At 44.5% G+C, this 22,411-nt stretch overlaps 1 protein-coding gene across 1 annotated transcript in view; it reads right to left on the bottom strand.

Moving 5' to 3' along the window:
• LOC147700413 (periodic tryptophan protein 2 homolog) overlaps window positions 1-22,411 on the bottom strand; it is a 105,802-nt gene that overhangs the window by 76,076 nt on the left and 7,315 nt on the right. The window contains exons 2-7 of the mRNA XM_086935820.1: window positions 16,102-16,214; window positions 15,594-15,688; window positions 13,787-13,886; window positions 9,606-9,749; window positions 5,185-5,320; window positions 2,108-2,349 (exon numbers count right to left, since the gene is read on the bottom strand). Of these exons, the coding sequence (XP_086791946.1) occupies window positions 2,108-2,349; window positions 5,185-5,320; window positions 9,606-9,749; window positions 13,787-13,886; window positions 15,594-15,688; window positions 16,102-16,214 (830 nt within the window). The remainder of the gene's footprint in view (window positions 1-2,107; window positions 2,350-5,184; window positions 5,321-9,605; window positions 9,750-13,786; window positions 13,887-15,593; window positions 15,689-16,101; window positions 16,215-22,411) is intronic.

Raw genomic sequence — 22,411 nt, forward strand, 5'->3', positions numbered from 1 at the left:
CCGTTGGATTTGTGAATTCGTGGGACGGAGGCAAGGGCGAGGCTGGCGGATCGGAGCTGGCGGGTGGGTGTGTAGAATGTGATGCGGCTGTTGAGGTACTTCGGGCCCATGTCGTGGAGAACCTTGTGTGCGTGGGTGAGGAGTCTGAACGTGATCCTCTTGCTGACGGGGCGCCAGTGCAGGTCTTTCAGATGGGCAGAGATGTGGCTGTGGCGAGGGATGTCCAGGATGAGTCGTGCAGAAGCGTTCTGTATGCGCTTAAGTCTTTTCTGGAGTTTGGCTGTGGTTCCAGCGTAGAGGGTGTTCCCGTAGTCCAGTCGGCTGGTGACGAGGGCCTGGGTGACCGTCTTCCTGGATTCGGTGGGGATCAACTGGAAGATCTTTCGGAGCATGCGCAGGGTGTTGAAACAGGATGATGAGACGGCGTTGACTTGCTTGGTCATCGTGAGGGAAGAGTCCAGGATGAAGCCCAGGTTGCATGCATGGTCTGTTGGCTTGGGTGCAGTGCCCAGGGCAGGGGCCACCAGGAGTCGTCCCAGGCAGAAGGGGATGGTCCCAGGATGAGGACTTCCGTCTTGTCTGAGTTCAGTTTCAGACGGCTGAGCTTCATCCATTCCGCGACGTCTTTCATTCCTTGAGGCTGGCTCTGGCGGTAGCGGGGTCGTTGGTGAGGGAGGATCAGCTGGGTGTCGTCGGCGTAGGAGATGATGTTGAGGTTGTCTTGGCGTGCTATGGCTGCAAGAGTGCTCATGTAGACGTTGAAGAGGGTGGGGCTGAGTGAGGATCCTTGCGGAACGCCGCAGAATAAGGTGGCCGCAGATCGGAACGGGGGGAGGCGAACTCTCTGGGTTCTTCCGGCGAGCTGTAAAGCCCCGGGGCCCTGGAAGAATCACACAGATGTGGAAGCAGGACTAACACCTACACTGTCAACCACCCCTACGGCCAAGGGTTCTACACCTGTGCGCTTTAATGAACATTGCATGCGGACCTCAGCTAGGAGTTTGCAGAAAATCCCTATAGGGGTTCCTCCAGTGCTCTCTGATAAGCAGATATGGACATACAGGTTAATTACACAGGGGTACTGAGCTTTGAAACCCCCCTGGCTAACCCCACATCACGAGTTTCCAACTAGTGCCTTCATCTTGGACTAAGAATCTGTTTACACTTCATGCTGGACTGTCCCTTGTTACAAGGATAGCAGAACTACTTGAGGCATGTGTGTTATGTATATGTTGTGTTCATATAGTGCAGAGCCGCATGACGAGCAACGAGGAGGGAAAGGAGACGATCTGTGATTGTGCACATGATGAGGCTTCATAACATCTGTCTCTGAAGCCACAATCACACTGAACATGGACTATCTGAGCCGGAGGACTCCACCGCTGAACATGAAGTGAAATCGCGGAGCACCTCCAGTGGGCTCTCAGAGTTGACAAGAGAAACGAGTGCAAGAGGGACTGTGGCGATGCTTATCCAAGCTGTGTGGTGATCTCTAACTCTATAGAGGATTCAGTCCAATATAAGGCAAGGCAGGAGGTGAAGACTACCTTCTGAACACTGAACCACAGGGCATGTGACTGGTACCCTAAAGCATAAGTGACAGTGCAAACATAAGAAGTGGCAGAGTATACCCTTAGAAAACCCTGCATGAAAGAGGTCCCAAGATGACCCATAAAAACGTACATACCAGTGAAACTCTCACAAGCTGAACATTGTTGTGTCACAAGAGTCTCAGCGGGAGAAGGTGACACAAGCTTTGTTACACCTTTCGGTGGAGTGAGAAGCAGGTCAGAGAAGTATGGAATCAAGCAGGGCCCAGGAAGAATACTACATACATCTAGACTTCTAAGATGCTTTTTCTTTTCTAATATTATAAAGTGTTCTGTTGTGTTGGCAAAGACAATCCGCCAGGTCAGAGGAAGAGAGACCAAGTGCTGGAGTTCCTATGTGAAGTAGAAGTTCATTGATAAATGATGGTGAAGAATACATCTCACAGATTGTTTTTTTGTAAGACCACAAGGCCTGGTTATCTTTCACTATACTTCCCACGCTCACCCACAATAACACCCCATTCTGCATCCTTGTGCTAACCCCCCACCCCACGTACTTTGATAGTCTCGAGTATTTGACCTTCCCAGCTCGCTCTGCAGTCTCTGGGTTGGCCTTCCCACGGATCTCCTCTCCTTTCTGCTCTTCTAGGTCGTCAACTTCATCCTCTGCTCCCGGGTTCTTATCAGGGCTGGTCTTTGTGGGTGCAGTCGTGTCCTTGGGGGGCCGCACCAGGAGCCCATCCAGCTCGGTGTCACACTGCCAGGCACACAAGGTCCCATCTTGGCTGACGGTGTACAGCTGGAACACAGCAAACAAAAGAAATGGGAGCTACACGCAAACAAAAAACATGAATGCACAGATAACATACTATGGGGAGATTCAAGACGGCATGAACGTGTGTATTTGTGCGAGGGGCCCGAGATGTTCAGAGTACATGAGTGTGTGAAGAGTTGAGGCGGTATTGTGTGTTAGGTGTGAAGGAGTGACTTGGGTATGCGCCTCGTGTTGGAGACAGATGTAAAATGAATGCAATTATTGTTTGGAGCACAGGAGATAAAACAACCATACAACTTACTTTCTAATGCACTGGGCGTTTCCGGTGAACAAGCAAGAGACTGCAGATGGGACAGTTATATGTGTGAAAATAATTGGAGCTGTGTTAATTCTGCGTGATTGACCTTGTGGAACATTGTGCAGTGCAGTGTTTGACAAAAGATTCACCGTACCTATTACTGAAGATGGTTGCCTTTTCCCAAATAAGCTATTTCAACATAGAGCTCTTAACATACTCTTTTAATGTATCTAATTTACTTTTTATCACATACAATATTATGGCATTACTTATGCTTTTTCCATTCAATGTTGAGTAGGATATGTATTTGGAATTTCTGTCATTCACTGACCCTGATAGTAAGAGCCATCTCTTAAGAGACTCGTCCCACTCTTCCTTGACACTGCCTATGCTTGCCCTAAAGTGAAGTGCAGCCTTCCTGGCGCCCTCATGTTCTCTTCCTATGAAGCAGGAACTATTAATAATGTTTTGCATGATCTGTATTTGTTCTTTGCACTCTCAAAATGTGTTTTCTGCTCCCACATCTGCACACCTTCATTGCCTCAATTCTGTCAACCTTGAAAGCAACATGGGTCAATGCAGACGCAGAAAGCCCACCTCTCCCCCAGACTAAAACAGGCCGGTCCAAGCAGAAGCAGGCATGCATCAAGCAAGAACAGTAATCAGCGGATTAGCATAAAGGAACATAGAACATATCTGGGGAATAGAAACAACAAAAACAGATAATGCATGTTAAAAGTGTGTCTTAGCCCAGCTACAGACGTTATCTGCACTACAATTGCACGTGCTCGTATCCAGTGTCCCACAGGAAACCAGACTACACTGGTTTGCAGGCGATCGTTGTGAATAACTAGGTCCCTTATCTCAGGCCACCTAAGGGACTAGCTTCATAAGCACAGTGGAGCCTCCTGTAAAGTGATATGAAATGGTGTTTGCTTAGGTAACCAAAATTGTACTGCTGGGGAGACCTCAAATAAAGAGATCAAACGAAGAAATTAAGTGAATAGAAACAAACCAAAATATAAATGATAAAATAATACCAAAAGTCCAATAAAACTGTTAAAATGTGCACGTCTTTTTTAAGCAGTTGGGGTAGAAATCTAAAATCTCACGCATCTGTTATATTATTGATCAGTAACTTTTGTTGAATCGAGTCAGACATTATCCCAAGGACATAAAAGGGCTAAACACAGTAACAGATCTTCCATCTTTGGGTAACATTAAAATATTAAGAGATATTGAGGCCGGCATGTCACGCTCTAGGCACCCCAACAAATACTATTTTCTCCATTCAGGGAATAGTACAGACACTTTTCAGGCTGTTTCTCGGTATAGACAGCGGTCTCCCTTCCTTATTAGGCAGCGATCTCCCTTCCTTATTAGGCAGTGATCTCCCTTCCTTATTAGGCAGCGATCTCCCTTCCTTATTAGGCATCAGTCTCCTTTCCGTAGGCATCAGTCTCCTCTTCCTTACTTAAGCAGTGGTCTTCCTAACTTAAACTGTGGTCTTCCTTCCTTAAGCAGTGGCCTTCCTAACTTAAGCAGTGGTCTTCCTTCCTTAAGCAGTGACCTTCCTAACTTAAGCAGTGGTCTTCCTTACTTAAACTGTGGTCTTCCTTACTTAAGCAGTGGTCTTCCTTACTTAAGCAGCGGTCTTCCTTACTTAAGCAGTGGTCTTCCTTACTTAAGCAGTGGTCTTCCTTACTTAAGCAGTGGTCTTCCTTACTTAAGCAGGGGTCTTCCTTACTTAAGCAGGGGTCTTCCTTACTTAAGCAGCGGTCTTCCTTACTTAAGCAGCGGTCTTCCTTACTTAAGCAGTGGTCTTCCTTACTTAAGCAGGGGTCTTCCTTACTTAAGCAGGGGTCTTCCTTACTTAAGCAGCGGTCTTCCTTACTTAAGCAGCGGTCTTCCTTACTTAAGCAGCGGTCTTCCTTACTTAAGCAGTGGTCTTTCTTACTTAAGCAGTTCGCAGACAGCGTCCCGATCCCAGCAGGCTGCGCTCCCTTCATTCGGCATATCACCTTGATCAAAGAGCAGTCACTGTCTAATCTCAGTTCAAAACTTTGGCAGAGAAACTCTAAGGTCGCCTCCTAGTTTAAAGCTTCTCTAATGTGTAATCTTCAGAACTATGGCTGAGGAGAGGGTCCCTGTTTCTACGACTGTCCATGTATTATGTCTATGACTAAGCACTGGATTCTATTCATAGCCCCTGTGGGTTGCCATGTTTGCATTTATGTAAGGAAAACCTCCCTGTTTATAGCTTAAGATGTAAACTTCACAACTCCAAGGACAAGCTGCCTTTTTATAGCCTCAGACTCTCTTTCGAGCATCGACTCAATGCTGCTTCATGTTCCTTCTCCCTGTGCCATGCTAGGATGCTACTGCCTTGGCCTTTGAGTGGTGTGTTGGGCCTAAACAAAGATAAATGACGAAATAAGAGTTCTAGCACATCAGCAAGGGTGCAAAGTCCTATTTGAAGCACAGTGAAGGTCAAACATTGTCTTGCATGTGACCCTGGAGATACACGTTCGACAACAGCCACAGACACTCAGGCAACTTACATCCAAACTGTTCTCTTCGAAGAAGCACCCTACAATGGCATCCTTGTGGCCGCCCAGGGCATAATACACCAGATTGGCCCAGCGCTCTGCTCCGAACACCCATGTGGACATGTCCCGACTGCCGACAGCGAAGCACCTGGAGAAAGAGAGAGCTGTGAGTGTGTGCACTGTACTTCCCATCAATGTATGAGGATCGCATTCAGGGTCGGTAGCTTGTAAGTATATATAAGCAAGTCTACTCTTCTTAACTCTACATAAATGTACATTGACAATATATCACATTTACTAAATGCTGAATCCCACTAGACCTGTATTTCTTCACTATCTGCTTAAGAAAGCTCTATGGGCTGGCCAAGAAATTACCTTATAAATTTAAAATGTACTCATTACAAGAGTTCCAATCACTTATTTCTATGTTTATTTAATTATTTAAGAACATTTTGAAACATACTTTTTGCATGAAATATAATTACATACACAAAGCCAATTTTTCCTAATGCACAATACGATTCAAAGTTCTTCTACAATATTCACTTTTGCTTTGTTTACATCATATCCCTGTTAGCCCCTTAACTGCTGCCGACGGCCAACGGTCGTCACGAGCACTACCTCCCCAGTGCTGCGCACGACCGGTGGCCGTCGGGCCAGCATTCGTTCTTCGAACGTTCAGCACTGGGCGCTGAGCGTTCGAAGCTCTGATGAGGTTAAAGCGCATTCTTTTTTATATCAAACAAAAGCCTTTGCAGTTTATAACAACCAGTCCTTAGACTGGTTGTTGCAAGATCCCAACCCACAACACAACAACGGCTGTAATGGAAGTTATCTCCCATAGAATTTATTAGTTAGTGTATGTAATAAGTGGTTGGGATGGGTATGAATGGTACATGTGAGTGAATGTATGTTTTAGTGTGAAATGAGAGAGCGGTACTGCGCATGTTTGAGGGTAAGACAAGCATATTTGAAAATTCCAATGGATTTTGTTTAATATAAAAAGAATGTGTTTTTAACAAGTACATGATGAAAGTAAAGCAAAAGTGAGTATTGTAGAATAACTTTGAATCGTATTGTGATTAACAAAAATTGGCTGTGTATAAAATGGTATTTCATATAAAAAGTTTAAAAAATGTTCTTAAAACATTATAAAAATAAGTGAATGTAAGTGATGTAATGAGTACATTTTGGATATATACTGTCATTTCATGGTCAGCCCACAGAGCTTTCTTAAGTCAACAGTTAAGAAATACAGGTCTAGAGGGGTTCAGTATTCAATAATTGTGGTTTGTTTTCCCTCTTCTTCCCAGACCTAAAATAGGGTACCTTTCCTCTTTAGCCACGACAATATATCTTCAAGGTATGTATATCTGAAGTTAAGGATAGTAAATCTATTCTTACCCTCAAGATATTTTGCAAGCCAATATTTTGGCTACAGCATCACGGACAGGAATGAAAGCATTTAGAATTCCAGTTTATTTGTTTATTTTTAGGGTGCACGCTGCAAATCCCACCATACCAATACTCAAAAACTGAACCAAAAAAAGAACTAAGGGGCTGTCCATTCAGATCATGAATTAACCGCCAAACAGTGGCTAATCTCTTAAGAGAACTTGTTTTACTGCCCTGTTCTTGAGCTGCACAAAGAACTAGAGCTCCCCTCACAACTTGAAATTATCTGGTATAGGCTGTGTATTACAGTATTATTCTTATTTATTTTTCAAAGAGCCAAATGTTATTTATTGAGTTAGAAAATAATATACACCTGCATTCTAATAAAAGTAGAAGCTTCAGGTAACAACCCATCAGACCTGATCGCAGGGCACCGGCAGTCTCACAACTACAACATACGTTTACAATGGTAGTCTAAAATTAGCACACCACTTTCTGCATATCTTTTCATGCTTTTGAGGGCAACCATGAGCCTCGTAGATGGGTCGTTCTAGGCGCACAAACCAGTTGACTCCCTGCCGCCAAACTTCGAGGGAGGGGGTCTCCGGGCGCTTCCAGCAGCGGGCACAGTCCCATTTGGTCAAAAATATTTTAGAATTAAATATTAAAAATGTACTATGTTTCTATATGTTTTAACATTACATATATTTATAACTATTTTAATAAATAATTTAATGTAATATTTCCCATGTAGTTCCACTTGAATTCCCAACCTTCAATATTTACTATAGGAGAGTGTTGCCTTATCAGTGGTTGGCAATTCGGAGTGCTACTACAGTTTTTTTGTTTTTTAGTACTTCGACTCAGATTTAAAAAGTGCACCCAGTCAAAAGAATAAATAACTCAAAAGTGTAAGCTATCTTTGGGAATCAGGCCCCATATGTTCACACATTTACACTACATTTAAGCACAGCCTCTGCTGTGGATTAAAATACAAGATCTTTGGGAATCAGGCCCCATATGTTCACGCATTTACACTACATTCAAGCACAGCCCCTGCTGTGGATTAAAATACAAGATCTTTGGGAATCAGGCCCCATATGTTCACACATTTACACTACATTTAAGCACAGCCTCTGCTGTGGATTAAAATACAAGATCTTTGGGAATCAGGCCCCATATGTTCACACATTTACACTACATTTAAGCACAGCCTCTGCTGTGGATTAAAATACAAGATCTTTGGGAATCAGGCCCCACATGTTCACACATTTACACTACATTTAAGCACAGCCTCTGCTGTGGATTAAAATACAAGATCTTTGGGAATCAGGCCCCATATGTTCACGCATTTACACTACATTTAAGCACAGCCTCTGCTGTGGATTAAAATACAAGCTATCTTTGGGAATCAGCCCCATATGTTCACGCATTTACACTACATTTAAGCACAGCCTCTGCTGTGGATTAAAATACAAGATCTTTGGGAATCAGGCCCCATATGTTCACGCATTTACACTACATTTAAGCACAGCCTCTGCTGTGGATTAAAATACAAGATCTTTGGGAATCAGGCCCCATATGTTCACGCATTTACACTACATTTAAGCACAGCCTCTGCTGTGGATTAAAATACAAGATCTTTGGGAATCAGGCCCCATATGTTCACCCATTTACACTACATTTAAGCACAGCCCCTGCTGTGGATTAAAATACAAGATCTTTGGGAATCAGGCCCCATATGTTCACCCATTTACACTACATTTAAGCACAGCCTCTGCTGTGGATTAAAATACAAGATCTTTGGGAATCAGGCCCCATATGCTCACCCATTTACACTACATTTAAGCACAGCCTCTGCTGTGGATTAAAATACAAGATCTTTGGGAATCAGGCCCCATATGTTCACAGATTTACACTACATTTAAGCACAGCCCCTGCTGTGGATTAAAATACAAGCACTGAGAATACCATCCGGGTACCTTTGAGCTAGATGAGCCTTTGGTTCACTTTACAAAGAACTTGATTTGCGTGAACTCTTTCTTCTTTCACCCTCTGAAATATTCTAGTACCCGCTATGCTATGAATAGCTTACAGTCGTTTCAACCCTCACAGATGAACTTTCATCAAGTGTTGAAGCAAGTGGGACATGTTCAACACCAGGATGCATGGGTCGTCAGAGGCAATAAGTAGGGGGGTGTCCCACATACAGAGATTTGGGATGCATGGTTCGACAGATGACAAGCAGGGGATAGTCCCTAGTGTAAGGGGGTGGAGGGGCGCACGAGTCGTCATAAGATACAAGCGGGGGACAGTCCTACGTCTAAGGTTGGGGTGAGGGGTTGCATGAACCATCATAAGATACAAGCAGGGGATATCCTCAATCATTTGAGGCATATTTGCACAGTGCACCACACAACGGAAGAGAACTCTTTTGTAGGATCTTCCTCTACATCACTCCCTGGACCGATCGTACACCTGAGTTTTTATTTCTGCCCTCTCCTCATCAGCCAAGAGCGCAGGCGTTTGGGTCACATGGGTCAGAGAAATGTGCAGAGAATGGAAGAGTAGATGGGCGGGGGTGAGGGGAGAGTTTGCACTGCTACAATTAATGGAAGAACGCTTACATTTGACAAGTTATAATGTGGAAAATCCTTAAATAAAGAAATTGGGCTTGTTTGGGTTGAAGAAGCAGATGAATGGACTGAGGAACGAGCCCAGAGTGTGCAGCTAAGTTGAAAGAAAGCCACATGGATGTGGAGAGACCCTGAAGTGCATGGCTGGGAGATCTAGGGGTCAAACACAGTGAAAAGGATATACGAGGAGAAAACTAAATGGGCTAAGAGTAGCCGTCGAGGACATGAGAGGGAGTTAAACCTGGGAGCTGAGATTGGGGAAATCAGAAAGAGAAGAGGAGGGCTGAGGTAAAATCTTGCAGTCAAATCAGATAACATGAGACGAAAGAAGTGAGATTGCAGAATTAGACCGCATGGGTTAGTGCCACTGAAGGTGTGGTCTAGGGGAGAGGTCCCACTCACTTGGAATCGTCAGTCCAGTCAATGCAGGTCGTTTCATCGTAGGGGCCGTAGTAACTCTTATCCAGGACAAAGGCATTGAATTCTCGCTTCTTCCCTGGGGCATGGTACATCAGAGCCACGTTATCCTTTGTGATCACAAACTTCCTGCAGAAGAAACATTGATTAGAGACAGGATGATGTGCCGCATACATTGGTCACAATTAAATAATCTAACGTGAGACGCGGAGTGGAGTGTCTGCAGACACAACTAATGTCCCTCTGGTAGTGATTTGCAACCAGCATACCTCAGTTACTAAAACACACTGTGTGCACTAGGACTTTGGCCAGTAAGGCATCAGATGAAAATACTGGTGACGGAGATCAATATAAAGGCCCAGGACAATACTGAATTCAACCACTACACCCTACAATCAGTCTGGATCAGTGAGACCTCAGTCGTGTGTGGCTGAGGATGTTTAAATCTACCACTGCAAGGTAGCATAACTTCTTATGTTTCAATCAGCCTGCATTCACTTGTCGGTCATCAATCCCCTGAACCACAAGTAGTTTCCTCACTCAAAAGCTGCTGGAGCAAACATTCTCAGTCAACACATCTGGGACGTTATGAAGCCTTACCCGTGTATTATTTCTGGACAGCCCTCTATAATATTTCCAGTAAACTCAGCTATGATGCGGCCTCTTGGGGGCTGCTACATGTCATGTTGATTGTCCACACAAAGTGTGCCTTCGTTCTGAGTGAGAGTGGCTTTCACTCTCCGCACTAAGGATGAGAAGTGACGACCGCGGCAATAGCAGGACTCTACTCCAGGGACACCAGCCTTTTTACTGTACTCCTCTGAGGAGAATGCTTACCTGCTTTCCCTAGCAATGGACTGTCCAGTCCTTGTAAATGGGGTGCCTGGGTTTATCATGTATGGTCAAAGTTTGAAGGCTGTGTTTTGTATATATGCATGATGTAAGTTCCATGGATGAACTGGTGAATGGCAAGGATCCACTGAACCCCACACAGGTGCTGCAGAAGATGGCTGCCTTCTTTGTGTCCCTAGATATCCCCACCGTCATGTATGCTCTTCAATGTCCTCACCCTGAAGCCTATGTCCTTGGTAGGTGGGTGAGGTTTCTTGCTCATTCTCTCTGTCAATGTCTAATTTTTCACAGGCTGGACGGAGCTCACTGCTACCCACTAATCCTGTGTTCTGCTCCTCTCCCGGGGCACCGTGAGCACACGCAGTTTGAAAAGGGTATCCTTTCACCATGGCCAGGAACAGCCACGTTACTAAGTGTAATGTATCATGTTGCACCGAAATCTGAGTTTCTAAGCCCCTCCACCTGGAGTAAGTGCTGGATGCTCGAAAAGAGCCATGGACTGAGAAGGAGGAAGTGCCCAGCCATTAGAGTGCACCATTACTGTGGCCACGAGACACCAGTGGTAAAGGACGGTGATCCATAGTGTTCAGGCTCAGCAAGCGTGGAGGGCCCTGAGACACTGAGCAAATGCCTCAGATTCTATCTGAATCTATTGCATCAGGAAGAGGCCCCGGCGATCCCTGGTGGTACTATGAATCCTCCCTCCGGCTCTAGGTGGTGAATAGCAGCACTCTTCGTGTCCACGCCACGGAACAGACTGTGAGGGTCATGGCCACAGCTGCAGTCTACTAGGAGCACGCAAGGTGAGATGAAAGCACTCAGCAGATCAAGCAAACACTGCCACCTTGGCTGACTTTTCTCCATTGTCTACTAATCATAATCATGCATGTTAAAGAGAACCGAACCATAAAAACCTGGAGGATGTGGGGGGGGGGCCTGGGGGTCAAATTGATGACAGTAACATTTATACTTTAGCACCACTGACATCACATAAAGTAACATACGTGTTTTTTAGCCACGATAACATTAAGCGATCTGCCCAGAATCACATGATGTTCAGCCGATGTCAACTCACAACATCGTTACCCTGTTCCAAAGCGGGCAGCTCCAGCAGTAACCCCACATCCTGGGTAAAGGGTAGGTGGCAGGTAGAAGTCATATCATATGAAAGTTCAGTTTGTTATTGGAACGAGGTTCTAAACGGACCTCGAGCTAGCCAGGCTTCAGGCCCAAGCTTTCAGCAGCTAGAGCACGCAGTTCTAGGTACAGTAAGCGTACTCAGGGAAACTCACATATCTAATGCATATTGCCCTTCTGTGGATGTTTTCGCATAGGAAATGGTATCGGCGGGTGGCCTTTGGGTACAAATCCAAAAAATATAACACTGCATGCTCGCCTTTGCGCTGTAGGGCATTGCAGCACGCTGTCTAAACAAACCTCTTTGCATAACTGTCAATGATGACATCATTAGAAGGCAACTCCCGTAATCTCGAACTGTGGAGTATAGGGGGTTCAATATACAAACTTTGTAAAGTGCAAATAGTATGGATTTCACCATAAAAAACAAGCATACCATCTTCTTTGTGATCTTGGTCTTTTCATAGTTAGTTTTATTTATTGTATTGAGTAAAGCGATAAAAAAAGCAAGATGTAGAGAGAAATAGAGCATGAGAAGTTAAAAATGAATAGAAAAAAATAGAGAGGTGACAAAGATGGACAGACGGGCAATAGAATGAGAGAGACAGGAAGCAAGAGAGAGTGAAAAGAGGTAGTAGGAGCGAGGGGTGACAGAGGGAAAATAAAGAGAGGTAAAAGAGGAATGTAGTGAAACAAAACGAGTAAAAGGGAACAAAAACAAGATAAAAGTAACGGGAGAAAGGAGAATGATAGGAATAACAAGTTCACAAAGTTGCCAATATTTTCATGAAATTTGCAGAAATTGTGATACAAAAACTTCTCCGCTTGACGCAATGTAGGCTACATTTTGCCTTTGTATTTTGACATGTCAAGTGGTTATATTGTGGAGGGGTATGCATTATGCGTTATCACAAGGCATATGTTTTATATTTTTACATGTCATTTATGTTACACTAACTTGTATGGGAGTGATTCGATATTCTGGGGCACATCTTGAGAAAAGTAGCATGTATATTTTGTCCTGCTTTTTCTCATGTGTTTTCGCTTAATTTGAGCCGGTGGCCAGCAGATCTCATCCGCGAGTGCACAACCCACTGAGCTATGCCACTGTGTCATAGACGTGTCTGCCTGCCTGCCACCGACCCACTGACCCTGCACACGTCGTCACGTGCCACAGGGCTGGGCACCTCCTGTTCACACACTGTTGTCCGCACCCTTCATGCGCTGTACTTTTTTTCCAAAATAGGTCCCACCACTTGGAACACTACCATTGTCCATGAGAACTGACCTTAATCATAAAACGTTTCGTAAAAATCTTAAAACTTGGCTCTTTTAAACTGATATAAAATCTCCTGTCTGTCTATCTTTAGTCCAGCCTTCCGCAAGCGCTCCGAGACCGAACGGTGATTCATGCGATATAAAAAAATAAATACATAAACATAAACATAAAAGCAACCACTTCAGATAAAGTTGGCTGCGCATGCGGCCACTGATTTGAACCCTGGTCGGTGCCAAAGTGAGAGATTCGTTCAAAACATGTATTTGCCTTTCTTTCTGGAAGCAGACTCCCTAGACAGGAGGCTTGTTATTTCTTCCTTAGCTGCCTCGCTATTCGCTATAAAGGAGTTTCTCCTTCCCTTTCAACCGCCCGGGAGGGTTATTTTATAAATAACAAGCACAGAATCGAAACCTGTGGTCCGCGCGCACCACAGAGGAGCTGAACACGGGAACTGAAACCAGTGGTGCGCTGGAGCCTGTCATCTGTGCCGCGCGCTGATGCACGTCCTAGACACGGACGGGAATGGGCGGAGCAAAGGCGGGACATGCGCCCGCCTATGCCCAATTACGTGCTGCATTTCTTTTTTTAAAAGCACGCAAAAGCCAAACGGGGGAAAGCAAAACCACACGCACAAGCGTGTGGTTAGCTTTCAGAACCACGTACAAGAGGTATGCGCATAGCAACGCTAGTCGCGAGACCTAAAAATGGCTACCCATGTAGGCAGAGCTCTGGCAGTCTGTTTGCCACCAGAATGATTGCACTACACATGTAGCTAGAGCACATGCTCCGTACAGGCGCATATCACAAGCATTCTCGCTGCGTGACCTTATTAGCTACAGAGAAGATCCACTTCCATCAATGCTACAATTAACAATGGTTCAAATGTGACTCTCCTCACCTGCCATCCGGGGAGAAGCTGACACTGTGAACAGGCTTGTGGAAGTGGAAGTGATGCAGCACCGACTTACTAACCATGCTGACCAGCACCGCCGCCCCCTCTGAAAGCAAGAGATGCAGAGAGAAAACGATTAGTGACAATCACTGGCTCAAAGACTAGAAAAGTACACAAAACAGTCTGGGAAATTCGCACACCAGTGTGACCCTCTGATAGATAGTATGAATCCCATCCACCACCGGCCCAAGACCAACAATGACAGAAGATGTGTTTGATGGGCAGTTACCACAGTCAACAACGCACCCATCGAGATCGGTGCAAACATCTGGGCACCAAACTATTCCTCAATGTGCCAGGAGAGCTCCAATGTCAAGCACAAAAACAGTCTCTTGTAGATAAAGTATTAAACACGCTGCGTTTTATCCATCAAGAAGTAGACATTCTCCTACAACCATATGCGTTGGGAGCTCTGTAAGGATCTTCAGAGCTAGAAAAACCTAATAGCCCCCCCAACCCCTCTTCAACCAATCAAATCAATGGCAGATCATTTAAAAGAACGCTGAGCGGTTTATAAACCCCTCCAGAAAGCAATTGTATGACATTAAAGAGGTTAGTACGGGACATTCCCCGGACTGCAATTCAAACTCGCTGCAGTGGCTTATGGAGAATAATCTAGCAGTCTCAATCATCAGATGATCGGAGGATAACAAAGGGCACAATTCCTCACATCCAATATGGAGAATAGTCTACCAGCATCCATCATCAGGTGATCTCAGGATAACAAAGGGCCCGATCCCTCACATCCAATCATCAGATGATCTGAGGATAACAAAGGGCACAATCCCTCACATCCAATCATCAGGTGGTCTCAGGATAACAAAGGGCCCAATCCCTCACATCCAATCTACCCACCATCAGATGATCTGAGGATAACAAAGAGCACAATCCCTCACATCCAATCTACCCATCATCAGATGATCTGAGGATAACAAAGGGCACAATCCCCCACATTCAATCTACCCACCATCAGATGATCTGAGGATAACAAAGAGCACAATCCATCACATCTAATCTACCCATCATCAGATGATCTGAGGATAACAAAGGGCACAATCCCTCACATCCAATCTACCCATCATCAGAGGATCTGAGGATAACAAAGGGCACAATCTCTCACATCCAATATGGAGAATAATCGAGCAGCATCCATCATCATGTGATCTCAGGATAACAAAGGGCCCGATCCGTCACATCCAATCTACCCATCATCAGATGATCTGAGGATAACAAAGGGCACAATCTCTCACATCCAATATGGAGAATAATCGAGCAGCATCCATCATCAGGTGATCTCAGGATAACAAAGGGCCCGATCCCTCACATCCAATCTACCCATCAATAGATGATCTGAGGATAACAAAAGGCACAATCTCTCACATCCAATATGGAGAATAATCGAGCAGCATCCATCATCAGGTGATCTCAGGATAAAAAAGGGCCCGATCCCTCACATTCAATCTACCCATCATCAGATGATCTGAGGATAACAAAGGGCACAATGCCTCACATCCAATCTACCCATCATCAGATGATCTGAGGATAACAAAGGGCACAATGCCTCACATCCAATCTACCCATCATCAGATGATCTGAGGATAACAAAGGGCACAATCCCTCACATCCAATCTACCCATCATCAGATGATCTGAGGATAACAAAGGGCACAATCCGTCACATCCAATCTACAGACTGGGACTCTTCTAAGCCAAAAGCCTCATTCACACCTCTCAGCCGCCCCATAGAACAGTACCGTTATCCACCAGGACGGCCAGGTTCCCATCTGGAGAGAGTCCAACACATGCGATATTCTGACCGGTTGCCAACGGGAGCGTCTCCGACTTATTACTAGAAGGGTGAAAAGAGCAAACACATAAAAATTACAGCAACAGTCCCCTCACAAGCCTTTCTATCAAGGTGATGCCCACCAGCAAACAGATAAATATGCACTAATGCATATTTGTTTGCATTGTTTATAAGGTCCACCCCCTACTACTCATTTTTCAGTCTCTCCTGCGGTAATCATCCATTCCACATTTGCTGCACCCCACAGTTCAAAGCGGTGATCTCGGGGCCACACCTATTGAATCCAGGGAGGGGGAAAAGATTAAATGCAGTAAAACACTTTAATTCAGAGGACAGCAAGCAACTTCCTCTGTGACCCACAGCTTTATTGTTTCTGCACTTCACATTATAAATAGCCTTTCAGCCCTCGGTATAACTCATATCCCCCTCTCGAATGACACACAATAGCCACTTACTTCTTCAAGTCAAACACAGTCAGGCGATTCCCCACAGGACTGATGACTGAATCCCCATCTGGTGTAAAACTCAGGTTCCCCTGGCGAAAGACTGTCCCCAGCAAGTTGGAGAACTGGAAAGAAAACAGTGGAGCCGCACATTAACAGTGGACGAGTCAAAGGGGGAATGTCAGTGAAGAAAACACGTATCATGATGAGGATCACTCCAAGAGAACAGAGCACGCCTCCGAAAAACATCCAGCTCATTGTAACAGAGACTACACTGATTCAGAAGCAAGGCATGATTGTTCAGAGCCTCTCCGTTCAAATTTAATACAAAGAACTGTAAAGTGTAGAGCCTCTGCAGATCTAGACTACGGGCGTGGTTGGCAAGTACAGAATGTATCTGAAATGATCTCAGGGCCTTGTTTATAGAGGCCCCATGTGCCAAAAGGGGACTTTAAAAATTGAAAGCCAGTGAGGGATTTTTAAAGTTGAGCTTAGTTCCAATAAGTAATCTTGCAATCTAGTTTTCTACCCTAACTGTAGTTTTGGCTGGTAGACTTATATAAAATGCAAAACATACTCCAGACGAGATAAAATTGTAGCCTGAATTACTGGTTCGTGAAAATCCTTGGGGAACATAGAAGGAATTTTGCACCAGCATTGAAAAATAAAGCATGAGTTGAAAACATGTTTACTTGTTTATCCATATAGAGATCTTTATCAATCATGAAACCAAGATTGTTTACAGATAGCTTCAGCACAAGAGGAGCTTCCAAATCTACTGGCTACCAGTAAGGTGAGAGGGAGATGGAGAGTGGACCAAACCTCAAAGGTTCTGTCTTGTCCACGTGTACTTTCAGCGCATGCCTGCACAGCCACTGTGTTCCTGACACCATGCAGTCATGGAAATTGGAAGCCCCCCCCGTCTCATCGACCACCGTTTGGGTGTCATCAGCGTGTCATGGGAGACAACCCAAAGCTTTGAATTCATTTCGCCAGAGCTGAAATATACATATTAACCAAAGTGGGAGTCTAAAAAGAGGCCGGAGGTAGAGTGCAATGAAACTATCTGCTCATTGAGGAAAAGGTGGACATCCTCACCACCGGAGTGCAGTGTATGTCTGATCAATCAATCGATTATATTTATTAATGATTACGGAACTCCATGGAGGTGCACATAAACTGGGAAAACCAACAACACAATAATAAGGATTGTTTTGATAATAAAATGAACACAGAAAAAGTATGATTAACATCTTGGAGGCCGTTTTTGCACAAATTACAAATCAGTGATGAACCATACCATTTACACAGTAAAGGATTTAAAGGGAGCATACCCTGCCTAAATAGTAGCCACAAAGGGCGCACTCCATGTGGCAGATTCCAAGAGATATATGCCTGTACTTGATTTATCACACAGGTATCAATGACCGGATCCTCACCACCGGAGTGCAGTGTATGTCTGATCCTTGCCAGGTTTCTATGCAAGTTGTTTCTATTCCAATTAACAGTATTTAAACACCTTGTGGTCATCCTAACAATTGCTTGTGGATCTAGCCGTCCGGTGTCTGTTAATTGCCCTGTGTGGTATACTTAACTGGACCAGTGCTAACAAGAAGGGACGGTACATCCACAGAAGGGAAGGTACATCCTTAATCAGGATCTAGCCGTCCGGTGTCTGTTAATTGCCCCGTGTGGTATACTTAACAGGACCAGAGCTAACAAGAAGGGACGGTACATCCACGGAGGGAAGGTACATCCTTGATCAGGCCCAAGAATTGATATGGCAGCCGAGGTGAGAGCTTCTGCAACAATTGCAGCAAACCCATGTTAAAAATGAGGGGTCACAGACGGCAGATTCCTGTTCTTCTGCAGGTGGCTGCTCTGGTCTTGTAGAGGGATTTTTACCAGTTTGACTCTGAGAAGGACTTGAAAGATCATGGTTTCATTCAGTACAGTTAAGAGTTCCATCCTGGTCCCCTGTATGGTATGGAGGCCAGGCAAACCGGTTTTCACCATGGAGTAGGACTTGTGAAATATCAGAGTTGGGAACGTGTGTCCATCTCAGACCAAAACTGTCTTCTTACGGGGCAGCAATTACCCAAACAACTGACACAGGAGGGGGGTTTTAGATGGTTGGCTGGTAATGGGTCACTGAAAGACGACCGCTTGCATTTGCAGAGGGAGAAGTTGATATCATCTGACACGGTTCAACAAGATGACCAGCAGAACATAGCATACTATAGGAGGATGGAGAGAACTTTGGATAATGGTCGGGTGCTTTCAGTACACAAGATGAAACAGATCATGCTAGCTTCGGAAAGAGGATTAGGGGATTACTTAGTGACTGCCTGCACGGCTTGAACCTTTGTTCGTTAAATAGATATTCTGGGGGCCAAGCTTTGGACAAGGGAGATATTTCTGAAGTTACCACCAGGAGCGTCAACACCACATAAACTTGGGATGCCACCAGCATAGCCAGGCATGTGTGGCTACGGACCCGGGCGATGGAAGGAGGGAGTGTAAAGTAGGAATTACTTTCATACAGTAGGGTACTGCAGTTCACAGGAGAATCAATGTCATTGGCAGTAATAGCAATTTCTCAGTTACAGGAAAGGAGGGTCTACTGATGTGAGAGCAAACCGATCATTTTCAATTATGCAAAAAATACCTAGGGCTCTAGGTTCTAGCAGCCAGGAGAAAAGCTTTAATCTTTTAATAGCATGGAGAGTCTGCAGAGGGTCCCTGAAAGAGGAGTTCTGGTGGATGACACAGAACCACATCATCAATCTCTGAGCGGGCTCTTATCCATAATTTCCCTCTTACATTCATTGTTCAGTGCAGAAGGACCAAGCGTGAGGCCTTTTCTTATGGTCCTGGGACAACAGTGAACTTTAATTGAACGGCCAATGTAGTCTTCTCTCAGGATTGGGGGCACAGAGAGAAAGTAGTTATGGTTCACTTTAGAAGGTGGACAAGGTTAGAGAATTAGATAAATAGTAAGTGTAGGAAGCTGGCTCTCTATATACCATACCAAAGCAAGGTATAGTGTGCACTGAGCCCAGTGGATCCCCAGAGGTAGAGCAGAGGCTAAAATAGCTAATAGTGTATTCTTTTGTGGCAGTGTGGGCGAGCAGTAAGGCTTTATCAGAGGGTAGGGTTAGGCATTTATTGTACCCACACAGGCAAGAAATGATGTCACACACTCAAAGACTGAATCCTATGTCATTGTTTGTATAAAAAGTTATTTTGTGGTTTTATTTCTAGGACCACGAGTTACTCGGTAGCATGGAAGTTAAACTCTTCATACAAGGTGACTTTTCAAAATACAGTGAACGCGGGTTTTTTAGGAATATTCAGATTATTTTGTAGTTGAGAAAATGATTTGTCAACTGTTAAAAAACACTTGAAATTACTTTTAGATTACTTTGTTATTACTTTTCTAGTTTGGCATGAAGCACACTCCTAACACTTAACTTTTTCAAAGGCGCTATGTTGCTTTTGTTGCCGTACAAAGACAGTTCGAAACTTAAAAGATTTTTCAGAGAAAACCCACCATTCAGTCCTATGGAGAACAAGCATTGGCATAGCCAATAGGTCTCGCCTTTGGGACCTTATACGCGTTTAGCCATGCAGCATATTATCCCCAATGGCATGCACACACATTGAACATCTTGGCATCATTTTAAAAGTTTTCTTCTTTTTTTAAATTGTACATGAAACGAGAAATGTTAAAAGTAATGTACATGCACACGGTGCACTGGAATGAAGATTAGGTGGTACCCTACCCACTTCCACTCTGTATCCTGTGCTTATGGCTTCCAAGTAATGTGCTTATGGCTTCCAAGTGATGTACTAATGGCTTCCAAGTAATGTACCTGCATAAGGTGAATTGGCACTGAATGAAGATAGTGATACTCCTCCTCTTACACATTTGCTAAGACTGCCTCCCTAAAATTAATTTGCCTGCGAACACTGAAAGATGACAACATGCCAGGGGCTCGGAAAGGCTTGCTAGGCGGAGGCAGTGTCAATTTAATAGCAGGTTTCACTCACTGAAACGGCCCGGTCTGGTGCTTCAGATAAAGCATGACTCCGGCGGCGTTATTGTTAGCACTTTATATTTAAGATATAAGAAAGACCTGGCTTGATTGAGGGTGCATGAACAGGTCGCATTAACAAAAATTATAAAATAAAAAAAAAACACAAGTGATCGGGTTGCTGCAAAATTAACACAGCTGGAAATATGGTGTCTCGCAAGATAAAAAATGTAGGCAAATGACACTTGTCAGTAAAGAGGCATAAAATCGGGTTCAGAGTTGCACTGCATGTATGTTAATGAAAACGTGAATAACTCTATATTGACAAAAAATGTAAATGAAAAAGAACATGAGCGCTTTCCTAGTTACACTACATAAAAAACATAAGTAACTTTGCTGGAGCTAAAGTGTCTCGTTAACAAGCTGTGCAAGTATTTCCCCGAGTTGAAACATAAAAACGATTTTTAACTATTTAAAGGAAGTGAAGATAAAATAAAGTAACAGAATAGTAAGTCTTTACGTAAAAAATGTAATTGAAATGACATTGGAAGATGAGGGTTGGAGGAGAACAAGTGGGAGAAAGAAGGGGGAGGCTTTTTGTGTGGAAATGAACAAGCCCCTGCACTGTGGCATATTTGGAATTACTGATAACAAAATTATAAACACTATTTATAAGCATTGGGAGCCTTTGAGAATGCAACGAGTGATTAGTGCTTATCTACCTAAACTGGATTTCCATTGTCTGCTGCATTGCGCACATTGAGCAAATGTTGTGTGCAGCAGGCGCTAAACAACCCCCTCGCTCATGTGAAAATGCACAAGTACTATAACTCACTGCAAAGAGTTAAATGCCCCCCCAACAAATATGAATGACTTGAAGAATGTAGTTAATAAATCAAATACAAGACTAGAGACATTGTAGGCAGTGTGAACACGGAGGTATGAGATGAACAAATACTGGACCTCGCTACCCGCGGCCCTGCGAAAATCCAGCACCTAGATGTCTTTCAGGAAGCAATTAAAAAGATTCCTGTTCTAAGTTCGCCTTTTTCATGAAATGGTTCCTCTCAGTCCCTCGTTCTGGAATCCCATTGGTAAGCGCTGAGATGCCCCTGGGTGAGTCATGCGCAATACAAGAACTCATAACATAACATAACATATGACAACGCCACCATACCTGTGAAGTGTTAGGTCCCAGAAGCTGCTATGCTGCTCTCTGTCATGTCTATTCCTAATGCGGCATAAATTACGGCAAAGTAAATAAAGAGGTGGGCGAGCCGCACAGAACCAAAGAAAGGCATGCTGCGGCCATTTTTAAAGATAAAGCTGGCCCCCCAAAAAAAACAAAGGCACTGAAGCATTTATTGAATAATTAAAATGTATGAGCAAATAAAAACGTCATCACTTCCCGATTTGTGCTACTAGATTGCATTGAATAGCTTCAGGGTCGGTGCCCCTTAGCGGAGACTGCGGGGAGGGAGTGTACGCACTAAAAGAACCTCTCTTTCGTTCTGCATGGCTAGCGGCACAGGAGGACGTTAGTTAGGAAGAAGCTGCAGCACAAGGTTACTGCGACAGAAACCTTGGTGCCGAGGAGCATGCGTGGGCTGCTAACGGGGGCTACTGGTGTGAAGGGGGCCTAATAGTCTGAAGCAGTAAGGTTAAAAACCCAGCACTCATGAATCGGGCACAGCGCTGAGCCAGGGAAACGTTTATTCAAATTTAAACAAGCATCAGTGTGAATTAAACTGAGTCATGGGATATTTTCTTTGGACATTTTTCGAGAGGCGGAAAAAACCCTAATACACAGAAAAAAAATGTTTACCTAAAGGGAAGTGAAGGGAATAAAGCTAAATGTTGCAAGGGAGGACGAGTTTGCTGTTCTCACCAAGGAGCTGAACCTGTGCCGCGAGCAGTTGCTGGAGTGTGAGGAGGATATTTCAGAGCTGAACGCCGAGCGGAACAACACAAGGGTGAGCCACAAGGAGAGCACAGGGCTGGCTGAGGCGCGCGCCGCACTGCTTGGAGTCAAGACAAGAGTAAGTCCATGCACAGCGTTTAACTTACGGGAGCGAGCAGCGGCAGGCGCGATAATTGTAAACAGATGGCGCCACTGCTCGCTCCCGCAAGGTAAACGCCGTACATGCACAAGTGCCCATTGTAAATAGTGCAAAACATGTACGAATTCCCACAAAAGCCTGGAGCGATTTCAGGAGGTAACTCCAAATCAGCGATTGCGCGCTGTGTAGGCGAGACCTAAAAACCAAGTGTTAAGTTTACAGGTA

This window comes from Lissotriton vulgaris, chromosome 8 (assembly GCF_964263255.1).
Source record: "Lissotriton vulgaris chromosome 8, aLisVul1.2, whole genome shotgun sequence".
NCBI lineage: Eukaryota > Metazoa > Chordata > Amphibia > Caudata > Salamandridae > Lissotriton > Lissotriton vulgaris.